This window comes from Mobula hypostoma, chromosome 12, assembly GCF_963921235.1.
Source record: "Mobula hypostoma chromosome 12, sMobHyp1.1, whole genome shotgun sequence".
Taxonomy (NCBI): domain Eukaryota; kingdom Metazoa; phylum Chordata; class Chondrichthyes; order Myliobatiformes; family Myliobatidae; genus Mobula; species Mobula hypostoma.
This window is the reverse complement of record NC_086108.1, coordinates 71,629,861-71,645,854: the sequence shown is the minus strand read 5'-3', so window position 1 is coordinate 71,645,854 and position 15,994 is coordinate 71,629,861. Positions and strand designations below refer to the sequence as shown.

At 41.3% G+C, this 15,994-nt stretch overlaps 1 protein-coding gene across 1 annotated transcript in view; it reads right to left on the bottom strand.

Annotated features, from left to right (window-relative positions):
* pomgnt1 (protein O-linked mannose N-acetylglucosaminyltransferase 1 (beta 1,2-)) overlaps positions 1-10,407 on the bottom strand; it is an 81,858-nt gene extending 71,451 nt beyond the window's left edge. Inside the window, exons 1-4 of the mRNA XM_063064384.1 lie at positions 10,103-10,407; positions 4,851-4,953; positions 3,783-3,898; positions 1,418-1,483 (exon numbers count right to left, since the gene is read on the bottom strand). Coding sequence (XP_062920454.1) covers positions 1,418-1,483; positions 3,783-3,898; positions 4,851-4,953; positions 10,103-10,258 — 441 coding nt within the window. The 5' untranslated portion in view covers positions 10,259-10,407. The remainder of the gene's footprint in view (positions 1-1,417; positions 1,484-3,782; positions 3,899-4,850; positions 4,954-10,102) is intronic.
* Positions 10,408-15,994: the final 5,587 nt, after the last annotated feature.

Below are 15,994 nucleotides of genomic sequence, written 5' to 3'. Positions count from 1 at the left end.
CTTAAGAATTTTATTAAAATCGATCGTAGATATTGGTCATCTTTTGGTTTTGGTCTTAGAGCTCTATGTGCCTGCTCAATTTCAATTGGTCGAACCTCCTCTTCCATTTGCAAAACTTCCGGGATCCATCTTTGAAAAAATTCTATTGGTTTTTCTCCCTCCGTACCTTCTTTAAGACCAACAATTTTAATATTATTACGTCTACTGAAATTTTCCAACATGTCCACTTTCTCCAAGAGTTGATTTCTTTCCGAGTTCCAGACAAGCAGATCATTTTCTGTTTTTTCCACTCTATCATTCATATGCCCCATTGCTCTTTCCATCTTCTGAAGCTTCTTATCCATTTTGTCCTGTCTTTCCATAACTTTATTATAGCACATCTTCGTATCTCTAAGCTCTTCTCTTACTTTTCTTAGTTCAGCCGTTAATTGCAATATAGCCTCTCTTATGTCTCTATCATCTCCTTTACTTCCAATCACTTCCAATTCTTCCTCCTCTTCTTCATCTGTATTCTCTGCAGAATCCAATTCTGACTCTGAGTCATTTTCAATTGCAGTGGCTGTCGGTTCTTGTAGTTTGAGTTGTGTCGATTTGCGCATGCGCATTTCCGGCAACTTCTTCGGAGAAACCGCTACCACTGCCATTGCTCCCTGTTCTACCGAAGGAGATCCAACCTGAGTCCGAGGCTCCATCGTTGCAGTAGGCCCTTTTATCTTCCCCTCTCGCGGCTGCTTCGCAACAGCAGACTTCTTTTGTTGCGGTTTAGGAGGCATATCGTAAAGTAGTCTTGCAAAGTTTATAAATAGTTTTCAGAAAATATTTATTAACTTTGTTTTGTTTAAACGGTACTTTGCTGATTTGTTGCGGGAGAGCTGGATTTACACGTCTCAATCCCACGTCATCACGTGACGTCCCCGACCACGGACTGTTGAGCAGCTGAAGTCTTATATCAAGCAAGAATGGACAAAATTTCCAATTGCAAATCTACTACAATTAGTATCCTCAGTTCCAAAACGATTGAAAAGTGTTATTAAAAGGAAAGGTGATATAACATAATGGTAAACATGCCTCTGTCCCAACTTTTGTTGAGTGTGTTGTAGCCATCAAATTCTAAATTTGTGTATGTTTACAAAATACAATTAAGTTGGTCAGTAAAACTATTGAAAATCTTTTCTTTGTACTTTTGTCAGTTAAATAAAGGTTCACGTGAATTAACATATCACAGGTTTTTGTTTTTATTGCATTTTGGAAAAATCCCAACTTTTCTGGAAATGGGGTTTGTAGTTTGGCTAAATAGAGAGAATTATTTGCAATCAATTATTTGCAATGAATGTGCATTGTTCAGGATATCTAAAAAATCTGTTTGCAAACCCATAGTTTGTGGGAAGAAGTTTCAGTCTTCTTGTGCCAAACTTACTGTAGCTTGATTCAGAACAATAACGTGTATTCCTCGACTCTGCTCTTTGACTTCATCTTCAAGAACCTACAACACCAGATTAAAAGTGCATGAGTTGTAGCACTGCTCGACTGTCTGTGGAATTAAAATTTTTCTCATGTGTCGGCATGAACAGTTACAAAAACTAATTGATCGGTCTACTAAACAACAAGTAAGCATTCTCCATTTGCCTAAGCAAAAACTGCAAGCTGAAAAACTTCCTTCAGATTAATTACATAGTATTACTTTCATATTAAGGATTTACTTTGTACAAAAAAACAGTAATCTGCAGTGAATAAATGCAGTAATTTCCAAGATTAAAGTTCATCTGCATTCAACCAAACACTGGTTTCATAGAGGAATTTGAGATAATAGAAAACTAAAACCCCAGTCAAATTGCTGCCTGCATTGTTCAAGCCCTTCTCTCTATCACTCAACACACACTGTTGCAGACACACTTCTCATTTGATAATCAAGATGAACAGTGAGCTGAATAAATGATTATAAATCTTATTTTCCACCAAGTCTGATACATAAACATTACTCATCTCTTCAGATCAACAGATCTACCAATTAAGAGTTGATTTAATTAAACTCAACTGGAGTAGATGGTACCATGAATACACCTAATGCATTTTGGGGGGGGGTGGGAGGGGGACTGAATGAGGAGGAAATTTTCCACGGTTCTTCATTACAGTTCAAAGCCAGGATGGCTTCAGTTTCGTGCTTGTGTTTGAATTGCCTGCCAGCACTATATTAGGGCTCACATGAATAACGGGCAGGATAAACAAAGGTGAGTCAGTGGACGTTACTTACATGGATTTTCAAAAGGCAACATGCCACACACAAAGCAGCTAAACAAGATAAAAGCCCATGTTATTACAGGAAAGATACTAGCACGGACAGAAAATTGGCGAAGCGGCAGAAGGCAGAGAGGGAGCTGCAGGTAACCAGCGTTGTTCCACAGAGGGTTCAGTTGGGTCTGCTGCTTTTCACATTATATGTTAATGACATGGATGATGAAATTGATGGCTCTCTGGCCAAATTTGCAGATGATACAAAGACAGGGGTGGTATTGTTGAAGATGCAGGGAGTCTGCAGAAGGACTTGGACAGATTAGGAGAATAGTGAAAGAAGTGACAGATGGGATACAGTGGAGGGAAGTGTATGGTTATGCAATTTGGTAAAAGGAATAAAGGCATAAACTATTTTCTAAAGGGGAGCAAATTCAGAAAACAGAGGTGCAAAGAGACCTTGGAGTTCCAGTTCACAATTGCCTAAAGGTTAACTTGCAGGCTGAGTCGGTAGAAAGGAAGGTAAATGCAATGTTAGCATTCATTTTGAGAGAACTAGAATATAAAAGCAACAATATACTGCTCAGACTTGAAAATGCATTGATCAGACTACACTTAAAATATTGTAAGCAGTTTTGGGCCCCATATCCAAGAAAGAATGTGATGGCATTGGACAGGGTACAGATGAGGTTTATGAGAATGATCCCAGGAATGAAAGGTTCAACACATGAGGAATGAAAGGTTTAACTCGCTGGAGTTTGGAAGAATGTGGGGGGGGGGGGGAAGAGAGGGAAATTTCACTGAAACCTATTGAATACTGAAAGACTTATCTCGAGTTGACATGGACAGGATATTTCCAGTAGTGGAGGAGTCTGGTGAAAGAGAGCCCAGCCTCAGAATACAAGGGGACCTCTTTACGACAGACAAGAGGGGGAAAAGAGGGGGAAGAGGAGGAATTAGTTGGTGAATATATGATATTCATTGCCACAGGTGACTGTGGAGGGCAAGTCATTGGGTATATTTAAAGTAGAGGTTGACAGGTCATAAAGGTGTCAAAGGTTACACAAAACAGAGTTGAGAGGATAAATAAATCAGCCCTAAGCAAATGGCAGAGCTGACTCAATGGGCCGAATAGCCTAATTCTGCTCCTATGTCTTTTTATGGTCATTGTGTTTAGACCTATAATGGAGCAAAAAAAATATCAGCCACTTCAACACTAAAAAATAAAAAACAAAAACAAGGGCATTCAGATAACAATCAATCTTCCAGAAGAGAAGATGCAAAGACACTACAATAAAAATGTGAAAAGAACAGAGATAATAACAACATTTCTCTCGTGATATGCAAAACAAAAGACAATGAATAACTCTATGAAGGAGATGGAGGGAACTTAAATACTCATCCTGATGGATCACTATAGCTTTGATGGTATCCAACTCTGACATAAAGCTAATCACCTTTCTACTTGTTCCTTTCTGCGCAGCTTTAATGTTAAAACTGGTATTACAAAGCACCATTGATTAACTAAAATTAAATAGGAGGAAGGTGCTTACTGTGGTTCCATCAACAGCAACGTAGACTTTTGACCTGCTGGAATATACTTCAATGTCCAGAACCTTCCGGCCGTGTGATGGCCTTCGAGCAGTTTCCATATTCGGCATTGCATCGTCTACCACAGAAACAAGATGATATCCATAAAACACCTATGGAGGAGCTGGCAGAACTGAGTTATACCAGACAAGTACAAAAATGTCAGCAATATGCATGCTCAGCATAGAGAAGTTGCTGGCAGTACAGATATTTACCACCTATCTCCAACTATTAATTATACTGTGAATCTGGGGCATTCTCTACACCAGATGGCCATGGAAATTCAGTGTGTACAGCATGCTTACAATGCGAGGAATAAATTTTTAGACAAAGGGAATCGAGATTTATGTAGCTAGAGAAATGCAGCGGTTAAGACGTCCACATCTCATTAGAAGAGGTAGTAGCTAAGAGGGAACCAATTCTCACTCCTTTTCCTCATGTTTTTAAAAGTGGCTAATGTACTGAAATTTGAAAGTAAACCATATACTGTAAAGCAAAGCAAATCACTTCAACGATTTGTTATGCATATAAAACACCAGCCACTTAAATCTTCAAATCAAAAATGATAAAAGGATTACATGTAATCATTATCCCATCAAGCTTTATTCTCCTGTTAAAGTTACCAAAGCTGGACTTAAAAAGGCCACACTGACATGTATCATCAAAAAGCAGTGTCAATTTAATCCTTAGATAAAGCAAATTTTAGACGTACAGTTGCAAGAAAAAGTTTGTGAACCCTTTGCAATCACCTGGTTTTCTGAATTAATTACTTCATAAAATGTGTTCTGAGCTTCATCTTCTTGCAACTGTACACGAGAACTATCTAAAATGCATTGTTCTTTGCGATTTCAATGAAAGCAAGCATAGGCAATCTCTATCTATGGCTATCTATATTTGAAAGGTTACACCTTAACCTCAACATGGGTGAGAGAACTGACATCACATATCTTTATATAGCTAGAAACTGTTATACGTTTACATTGTTGACAAAAATAATAATAAAAAGTATAGAAATCTTTACATAAACTGACCATAGTCTTCTTCAAGCTCTTCTTCATTTGCTACTCTTCTTGTGTCCAAAATAAGCTTAACGTTGACAATTATGGTTACAAGTAAAAACAGGAGCGCACCAGTCTGGAAGACAAATGTATCTGATCAAACCTGTGCTGATAAAAAACATCAGAATGCAAAAAAAACAAAACATTAGCCCAAATATTTCAAATGCCTGCAATAACCAAATGCAAACATAAAATACTTAAATGACTTGACAGTGAATTTGATACCCATGTTCCACATTTTATTATCATAGCTTTGTTATATTTAATGCAATCAGTGTGAGGTGGCTCTTCAGATAACTGTTCACTCACTACAGCATCAATGATTACTTTACATCCTACAATAGTTAAGTAACTGACAACATACAGTGTTGAACTAAAAATGTAAAGAGGGCTTCTGCTGATTAGATATACAGAAACACCAAAACCAGATAGAATTTAAGAGTGCAGGAGACACCGTGTTGTCACAGGAGGTGAATCAACTTACAAGTTAATAACAGAAAGCATTGAAAAGCTGCCTGCTATCAATGTGCAGCCACAATCAACCAACTCTTGAAAGAAAATCCTAACCTCCAGTTGTTCCTGTCTCTCTCAGGGTTCTGAAGCTATGGCATTGCAAGCTACGTGCCAAGTACTAGAAAATGCAATCAATGGAGGTGGGTATTTGACGGTCAGCACAGACATGACACCAAAAGGTCTCTGTCTCTGCTGCATAACAATAAAAACAGTCAATGATCAACCAAACTGTTGCAAACTGATTGAAATCAGCCAGCTATTTAAATAGGACAGCTAAATAGCAACACCCTTCTCAGTCCTGCCATCAGACGATCTATGTTTTCCCACCTGACAAATCAGCACATATTCCCACCAAACCAGCATCTGCAATCTTTCATGCCCATTTTCACCACTTGCTTGGGGATCCACATGAAGTCCCACTGTAGAAATTTGAGATGCTCTGTGCCTTGCCAAGTATTCCTAATCGACTGTGATTACTCAGGCCAAGAATCTCCAGAAGTCCTTGCAATCCTTCCCCTTCTTCTTCCTCCCACCAAGAATGAGGAAGTACAGGAGGAAGATAGGGAGCCTAGTGACTTGGTGTCAAGACGACCTTTCCCCCTAGTGTCAGAAAAAACAAAATACTTCAGGAATCAGGACAGAGTACATGCATCAGTAATCTGTATCAATGGTTCTGAAGTGGAAGTATTTCAGAGCTTACTACTTCTAGGTGTAAATACTGCCTGTCCTGATCCAATCATGCAGATGCTAGGGGGAACGCAAGCACCTCTACTTCATCAGAAGGCTAGGGAAATTCAACATATTCCCCATAACACTCACCAATTTTTATAGATGCACCAGAGTGCAAACTATCTGGATGCACCACAGCTTGGTATGGCAAGTATTCTGCCGAGGTCACAAGAAATTGCAGAGTTTTGAACACAATCCTGCCTATCACGAAGGCCAACCTTCCCTCCACTGGCTCTGTCTACACTTCTACCTACCATGGGAAAACAGACAACATAATCGAAGACCCTCCCCCCCCCGATCACTCTCTCCTTTATTCCATTTCATCAGTCAGAAGATACCACACATACCCTGAAAGCAGATACCATCAAACTCAAGTTCATCTTTAATGCCGCAAAACTTCCAAACAGACCTCTTGTACAATAAATTTGAACTCTTCATCTCTCACTCTACTCAGTCATGGTCCCTGCTCCTTACTTGTCTACCCGAACTCTGGTCAGCCTACAATGCTTCCTTGGTCAGCGTCTTCCAGCGTCTTCTAGTCCACAAAGCTGTTTATTTCACTTCTTTTACATCTGATTTTCATCTTAAATGTGTTTCTGCGATTTACAGCTGGGAGAATGATTCAGTGATCCAGTGCTTTGCTGCCTCTGAGAAGATTCCAGAAAGCAAGCTCGAGCTCGAAGCGCCTTGAGGCAAAGAAACATAGAAACGGGGCGCGAGCCAGTAATCGACTGAAGCTTTCATTAATCGCTGATTAAGGCGTTGAAGAAGTTTGAAACACCAAGGCAAATGCGGAAGACGGGTGAAGGTTCAGGACTGACTGCCTGCTTTTGATCGCTGAATGAAAGCATCTCTCTGCTGCCAGGGAGAAAGAGTCTATGTGGTGGCCCATTGCTTGCTGCTCCCAAAGGGCAGGCCTCTCTCTACGTTCAAGTAGTATCTCTTTCTATCGATGCTATCGGAGGATGCTACCAAGATTCAGCATTTATGGATTGAACTTTTTCAGTCTTACGGCTTTCTATTCTGTGTTTTCACCTGTTCTTTCTCATTGGTGTGTTTTGTTAGTTTTTTTGGGCAGGGTAGGGGTTTTGGGGGCTGATGATCATGTTACTGCTCTTTTTTGCGTGGGGGGTGAGTTTGGTGTTTTTCTTTGAACGATTTCCGTGTTTTTTTTGTTTCGTAGCTATTTGGAGAAGACAAATCTCAGGACAAAAGTACATGCATACTTTGGTAATAAATGAACCTTTGAACTGCAATTTCTCCGTAGCAGTAACACTATTCTGCATTGTTATTGCTTTTCCTTTTGCACCATCTCAATATACTTAAGTCTGAAGTGACATGCCAGGCAAAGCTTTTCATTGTACCTCAGTACACGTGACAAGAGCAGACTAATTTTACGATGTCCCCTATATGTGCTTGGAAATTTATTACTATAGAGCTCTCAGTTTTGAGAATCTAGTGCCAGGGAAATGAAGTTAAGTCTTCCCATTGACCATCTAATACTTTGACAAACCTTTATAAATCCACAGTAGAAAATAACCTTACTGGTTACATCATGGCCTGAGAGGAAAAACCAATGCTCTTGAATGGAAAAGCCCACAAAAAATAGAGGCTACAGCCCAGTCCATCACAGGCAAAAGCCTCCACACCATTGAGCACATCTACAAGGAGCACTATCACAAGAAAGCAGCATCCATCCTCAAGGTCCCCTGCCTGAATTGAATTGAATCCAGCTCATACTCTCTTCTCACTACTGCCACCAGGAAGGAGGTACAGGAGCCTTCAGTCTCACACTACAAGGTTCAGGGACGGTTATTTCGTTCCCTTTAACTATCAGCCTCCTGAACCAGCATGGAACCACCTCAGCTATCAACTGATTCCACAAACCATGGGCTCAGTTTCAAGAATGCTGTAACTCATCTTCTCAGTATTGCTTGTTTATTTATGTTTGTACTTTGTTTTTGTATGGTTTGACTTCTTTTGCATCTTGGTTTTTCATTGATTCCACATGCTCAAAGCCTGTGCCCCTCAGCTATGTGGAGTAATTCGCCATGTATTCAACCTGAGCCTGAGGTTCTGGAGGGTTCCTGTATTGTGGAAGACGTCCTGCCTCGTCCCTGTGCCAAAGACGCCACGCCCCAGCAGCCTCAATGACTACAGACCGGTGGCATTGACCTCCCACATCATGAAGACCCTGGAAAGACTTGTTCTGGTGCTGCTCTGGCCTATGTTCAGGCCACACTTAGATCCCCTCCAGTCCGTCTACCAGCCCCTACTAGAAGTTGAGGATGCCATCGTCTACCTGCTGAACCGTGTCTACGCCCACCTGGACAAGCCAGTGAGCACTGTGAGGGTCATGTTTTTTGACTTCTCCAGTGCATTCAACACCATTCGCCCTGCTCTGCTGGGGGAGAAGCTGACAGCGATGCAGGTGGATGCTTCCCTGGTATCATGGATTCTTGATTACCTGACTGGCAGACCACAGTACGTGTGCTTGCAACACTGTGTGTCCGACAGAGTGATCAGCAGCACTGGGGCTTCACAGGGGACTGTCTTGTCTCCCTTTCTCTTCACCATTTACACCTCGGACTTCAACTACTGCACAGAGTCTTGTCATCTTCAGAAGTTTTCAGATGACTCTGCCATAGTTGGATGCATCAGCAAGGGAGATGAGGCTGAGTACAGGGCTACGGTAGGAAACTTTGGCACACGGTGTGAGCAGAATTATCTGCAGCTTAATGTGAAAAAGACTAAGCAGCTGGTGGTAGTCCTGAAGAGAGCTAAGGTACCAGTGACCCGTTTCCATCCAGGGGGTCAGTGTGGACATGGTGGAGGATTAAATACCTGGGGATACGAATTGACAATAAACTGGACTGGTCTAAGAACACTGAGGCTGTCTACAAGAAGGGTCAGAGCCGTCTCTATTTCCTGAGGAGACTGAGGTCCTTTAACATCTGCCGGACGATGCTGAGGATGTTCTATGAGTCTGTGGTGGCCAGTGCTATCATGTTTGCTGTTGTGTGCTGGGGCAGCAGGCTGAGGGTAGCAGACACCAACAGAATCAACAAACTCATTCGCAAGGCCAGTGATGTTGTAGGAATGGAACTGGACTCTCTCACGGTGGTGTCTGAAAAGAGGATGCTGTCTAAGTTGCATGCCATCTTGGTCAATGTCTCCCATCCACTACATAATGTACTGGGAGGGCACAGGAGTACATTCAGCCAGAGACTCATTCCTCCGAGATGCAGCACAGAGCGTCATAGGAAGTCATTCCTGCCTGTGGCCGTCAAACTTTACAACTCCTCCCTTGGAGGGTCAGACACCCTGAGCCAATAGGCTGGTCCTGGACTTATTTCATAATTTACTGGCATAATTTACATATTACTATTTAACTATTTATGGTTCTATTACTATTTATTATTTATGGTGCAACTGTAAAGAAAAGCAATTTCCTCCAAGATCAATAAAACATGACTATGACTATTTCTTTATTCAACTACAAATGCTTACAAGAAAAGGGATCTGTATGGTGACATACAGTTTACCTAATCGGATAATAAATTTACTTTGAACTTCGATGTAGAACCCAGAAGATGGGGAATTAAGCACAGACATTGAACCCCTATCCCACCTATTTTAGAGACTTCTGCAGACACCCTATAGCCTCATGAAGCATACAGCACAGAAACCAGAACTTCAATTGCCATCTTCAATGCAACCATGAAATACCATTTCATTACGTACTAATCCCATCATCTACACTGCCTGCGTGTTGTGAGAGTCTCTACCACTGCTTTGAGGTGCCGATTGTTACGAAGTGGCACTGCAGATATGAAGTCAGGCTCCCATTTCTCCTTCCACTCCACCCCTTTCCCTCTCTTTCCACTCCCCCCGACCTTTCCTACCCCGCTTCCTCCTTCCCCTGCGGCTCCAGTGTACACCGACAGGGAGCGGGGCTATGCCCGGCGCCAAGGCCTCCTCACCTGGCACAGCCTCCTGACCGATCGCTGTCCCCTCAGCCTGTACTTCCAGCTGATGAACCAGCTCCTGTGCCGCCGCGGGACGAAAGGCTTGGCTCGCGGGTTCGGCTTCCACTCGTCCATCAGAGGCGACCTGCTGCCGTCCGGTCCGGCCTTCATTCACCACCGGGGATCATTGTTTCCCGTACCCGGACCCAAGTTGCAGGCCCGAACCTGGACTCCTGGTCATCGCCCACCCCGCTATTCACTTCCGGGTCCTAGCCGTGAATAGACCTTATTCACAACCGCCATCTTGAATTCTGCGACCTCTGTTGTTGATCGGGTTAACTGTAATCAGAGAATAGAATTTATATTGTTACACATATATTTGCAGTGTTGTAAATGATTGTTCAAAATAAATTTGATTTTCTCCTTGCACGTATCTCATCTGAGACATCTGCATGACAGTTTCTCTCCTATTTCATTTCTTGCTTGACAGCACAGAACCACTCACCACAACCCCCCAGGGCCTCACATTATTTATGGTTTTTTTGTTCATGAAAGTATTATTTCACCTCGAATACCAGTAATGGTTCAATAATTACATGCAAACTTTACTTTGAGCTAACATACTTTAAATATGAGCAAACTCATTCTGTTCGGTTTGCATTAAAATTTCTCTTACTATGTATTAGGATTAGACAGTTTCCTCATGACACAGCAATTTGGATATATGGATAGATAACTTAATATTAGATTAGGACGTTGCTCACATTTACTATTGATCCCTTATTACTCTACCGGAGAAGATGGTACAATGTTACCTGAAATGCTGCAGTCCATGAGTGGAAGCTGCTCCTATAGTAAAATGCAAGACTTGAATTTCTGTAACAATCCCTTTGGGGCTTGAAGTAATCATGAACTATGCTACAGCTGATGGTAATATGGGAAACAAAAGGGAATGCAGAGAGTTCTAGGATGTTGACTCAGGAATAATGAAGGACAAGTAATGTATTTCCAAGCCAGTAAGTTATGTAAATTTCAAGGGAAGTTTGCAGATAATGATGCTCCCATCATCCTGTATATCGTCAACATCCCAGTTGTGTGGTACAGCTCATGAAGTCTTAGCATCTAATTGCAGAACTTTCTGTAAACAATACAAATTAAAGCAATGGTACACAACTTACAGAAGGACTAAAGTCTAAGATGCTGGACAGACCATAAATCAAGTGACATGCTTTGTCCTGGATGGTAGAAAACTGACTTCTGTTGGAGTTCCACCCCTTCAGATTAGTGGAGATTATTCTTACCATCTTGATATGTCAGGCAATTGATAGAATGGTTTAGGGAAGGAAGGAAGCCATTTCTGCAGAAAGTTTGTCTTGCTCTCATAACTATATGAGGCTTCATGATGCATAGTACAATCAAATAATGTTTTCTCATCAAGAGCAGTAACTCTGGAATTCTTAAATGATGTATCAAGATAAATGGGACCGCCAGAATCCAATTTGACCAATGGAGAATAGGTTATTGGTGAGTATTGGGAGTAGACCAATTCGAAGGTAACTGACTGTACTGGATTCTTCTTTTTATGGAGTTTGGCAAATTTCAACTTTCTTAAACTAGGAATGAAGCTGTCCTTGGCTAGTTTACCTTAAGGTCTACCTTGCTCGGGATTCCATATGCGATATTGTGTAGGCCAATAGTCTTCAACATAAAAAAAGTCAGCAGACTTTAAAAATTGCAAATATCATAGGGAATGATGTTACACAGCATATCAAGAATCTAAATTGAAGAGTCAGGGCTTGTAATGAGTACACATCCAATGTATATCTGTCTAACCAAAATGTGGGAACAAAATATTTTGAAGCATAAAAGGGAGGAGGATTAATTTTCAGGACATTGCTTCAGTTCCTGGTTCAATCTCATAAAGGGGTATGGAATTATTATGGTGTATTGAGTAAGGGGAACCAAGTTAGAAAAGGGACCACAGGTAGAGATCATCAAAAACACCGTTAAATGCTGACTACAGCACCTTGGAGAAGGAGGCAATCCAAAAAGAGAAGGAGGAAAAAGGAACTAAAATGGTAAAGAATTATTTCTGCTGTCTGGGGGAGTTAAGAATAAAGGGTAACAAACTTATAGATTAGCCTTTTAAAAGTGAAAATTGGAAAGTAAGAAAACACTCCCCCATGAAAAGAGTAGTGGATGATTGGAATTCTTTTCCACTACAACAATTGATACAAGGCAAATTGTTATTTTCAAAATGAACTAAAAGCTGATTTTTGTAAACAAAAAAAGAGAAGTTGGTCTAGGCAAAGGTGGGTGGTGTTTTATTCATGGGGTGCGGTCATTGTTGCAAGCTGGGCATTTAATGTCCATAAACAATCACCATCCCTGAACTCCTACCTCATGATGGGATGGGTGATTGTAGTTCTGGGACTGTAATAGGAGCATAATATTAAGACTTCAGGGTTGCTTTTAGACCAATGGTCCATTCATTTTATTTTCCTCTGTTAAAGCAATGCAGTACTTATCACCGAAGTATTTATGTCTATTAGTTCAATCAAGTATTATGGAAAGAAGTCAAGCATAGTTCCTTTATAGTATAGCCTATTGCAGGGCAGGGTGGAACTGTTATTGTCCAGAGACTCAAGAGGTAGTTGTGCCTTACAAAATATAAAATCTTCTTGATACGAGGAGAGTATTTCCTCTTCTAGAAAAATCTAGAATTAAGGCTAATTATTTCAAGTCAAGTCAAGTTTATTGCCATTTGACTATATACGTGCATATCATATATAACCATAAATAATAGACAATAAGTGCAGGAGTAGGCCATTCGGCCCTTTGAGCCAGCACCACCTTTCACTGTGATCATGGCTGATCATCCACTATCAGTATCCAGTTCCTGCCTTATCCCCATAACCTTTGATTCCACTATCTTTAAGAGTTCTATCCATCTCTTTCTTGAAAGCATCCAGAGACTTGGCCTCCACAGCCTTCTGGGGCAGAGTATTTCATATATCCACCACTCTCTGGGTGAAAAAGTTTTTCCTCAACTCCGTTCTAAATGGCCTACCCCTTATTCTTAAACTGTGGCCTCTGGTTCTGGACTCACCCATCAGCAGGAACATGCTTCCTGCCTCCAGCGTGTCCAATCCCTTAATAATCTTAAATGTTTCAATAAGATCCCCTCTCAGCCTTCTAAATTCCAGAGTATACAAGCCCAGTCGCTCCAATCTTTCGACATATGACAGTCCCGCCATCCTGGGAATTAACCTTGTGAACCTACGCTGCACTCCCTCAATAGCAAGAATGTCCTTCCTCAAATTTGGAGACCAAAACTGCACACAGTACTCCAGGTGTGGTCTCACCAGGGCCCTGTACAGCTGTAGAAGGACCTCTTTGCTCTTATACTCAATTCCCCTTGTTATGAAGGCCAGCATGCCATTAGCTTTCTTCACTGCCTGCTGTACTTGCATGCTTACTTTCAGTGACTGATGTACAAGAACACCTAGATCTCGTTGTACTTCCCCTTTTCCTAACTTGACTCCATTTAGATAATAATCTGCCTTCCTGTTCTTACCACCAAAGTGGATAACCTCACATTTATCCACATTAAACTGCATCTGCCCACTCACACAGCCTGTCCAAGTCACCTTGCATTCTCATAACATCCTCCTCACATTTCACACTGCCACCCAGCTTTGTGTCATCGGCAAATTTGCTAATGTTACTTTTAATTCCCTCATCTAAATCATTAATATATATTGTAAACAGCTGCGGTCCCAGCACTGAACCCTGAGGTACCCCACTGGTCACCGCCTGCCATTCCGAAAGGGACCTGTTAATCGCTACTCTTTGTTTTTTGTCAGCCAGCCAATTTTCAATCCATGTCAGTACTCTGCCCCCAATACCATGTGCCCTAATTTTGCCCACTAATCTCCTATGTGGGACTTTATCAAAGGCTTTCTGAAAGTCCAGGTACACTACATCCACTGGCTCTCCCTTGTCCATTTTCAAGGTTACATCCTCAAAAAAATGTATATAGAAACAAGATATTGTTTCTCTGAACCAGGGTGTAAAGCACAGTAGCACACATAACTTACAGTATGAAGATAAGGATAAAATTTACAGATGAATATCACATAAATAAAAAATGAAGTGCATTAATATTAAATATTGTAAGGTATGGAACAGATCAACTGGTGACACATCGAATGTAATGTGGCAGGGAATTCAGAAGCCTAATGGCACGGGGGGAGAAACTGTTTCTCATCCTGTCCATTCTTGCTTTTATACATCGTAGACTCTTGCCTGATGGTAGAAAATCAGATGATTCCGGATGGATGGGTAGGATCCTTAATAATACTAAGCGCCCTCTGTATGCAGTACTCCTTATATACTATATATCCATGGTGGATGGTAGGGAGACACCTATAATCCCCTCAGCTGTGCTCCCAATCCTTTGAATGGACTTCTGGTCCAATGCATGACTGCTCCCATACCAGATGGAAATGCAACTTGTCAGGATGTTCTCAATGGTGCTCCTGTAAAACATAGTTAATATGGGAGGGGGGAGCCTTGCTTGCCTCAATTTTCTTAGGAAGTGGAGGTGCTGCTGTGCCTTCTTGTTCAGGGAAGTGATATTATGGGATCAGTTGAGGTAATCCATGATGTGAACTCCCAGGAACCTGGTGCACTTAATTCTGTCTGTGAAGGAGCCATGTATTCACAGAGGGGGATGGTTCATCTTTAACAGTAAGTGGGCACCCATTCAAGGTAGAAAAGAGGCAAATGCATTTCTCCCAAAGGACCATGAGTCTTTGAAACAGCTCATCTTTGGAATGTATGAGGGAAATCTGTACAGTAGCAAAGAGAATGTGCGAGTCTGGGAGGGTTTGCTCTGGTAGGTGGGAATGCAATATAAGGTTACAGTCAGATCATCCATGACCCTATTGAATGTCAGGGCCATCTAATATGCCAAATGGCCCAGTCCTCCACCTAGTTTGTATCTTTTATGTAAATGTCTCCCATCCACTACATAATGTACTGGTTGGGCACAGGAGTACATTCAGCCAGAGACTCATTCCACCGAGATGCAACACAGAGCGTCATAGGAAGTCATTCCTGCCTGTGGCCATCAAACTTTACAACTCCTCCCTTGGAGGATCAGACACCCTGAGCCAATAGGCTGGACCTGGACTTATTTCCTGGCATAATTTACATATTACTATTTAATTATTTATGGTTTTATTACTATTTAATTATTTATGGTGCAACTGTAACGAAAACCAATTTCCCCCGGGATCAATAAAGTATGACTATGACTATGACTATGACTAAATTCTCACCTTTTAATCCTAATCTCTTTAACTCTTTGTCAGAAATGTGAAGGTCAGATTTATTGACCTTTCTTCCAAACTCCTACAAATCCTTCATTGTAGGTTGTGAGATGCGAACTATTAAGCATCTAGAGCTCTGATACTTCAGTATGTCATGTGCAAGGCATCTCACAAAATTATTAATGGAATACAGGCAAAGAGTTAGCAGTGTGTCTCCACTAGATGGCAGTAAGATAATTCAATTAGGAATAACATCAGCCTGGTTTTGCAGTTTATGCTTGGTGGCCACTTTATTGGGTAACTCTAGCAGAGACTGTTGTGTGTGAAATTCCCAGAGGATCAGCAGTTTCTGAGCCACACTGACCATGCTGTCCGGCACCAATAATCATCCCACAGTTCAAAGTCACTTAATTCACATTTCTTCCCCATTCTGATGTTTGGTCTGAACAACAACTGAACTTCTTGACCATGTCTGCATGCTTTCATGCATTGAGTTGCTGCCAGATGATTGGCTGATAAGATATTTGCATTAACATGCAAGTGTGCCTAATATACTGAGTGTATACTAGAT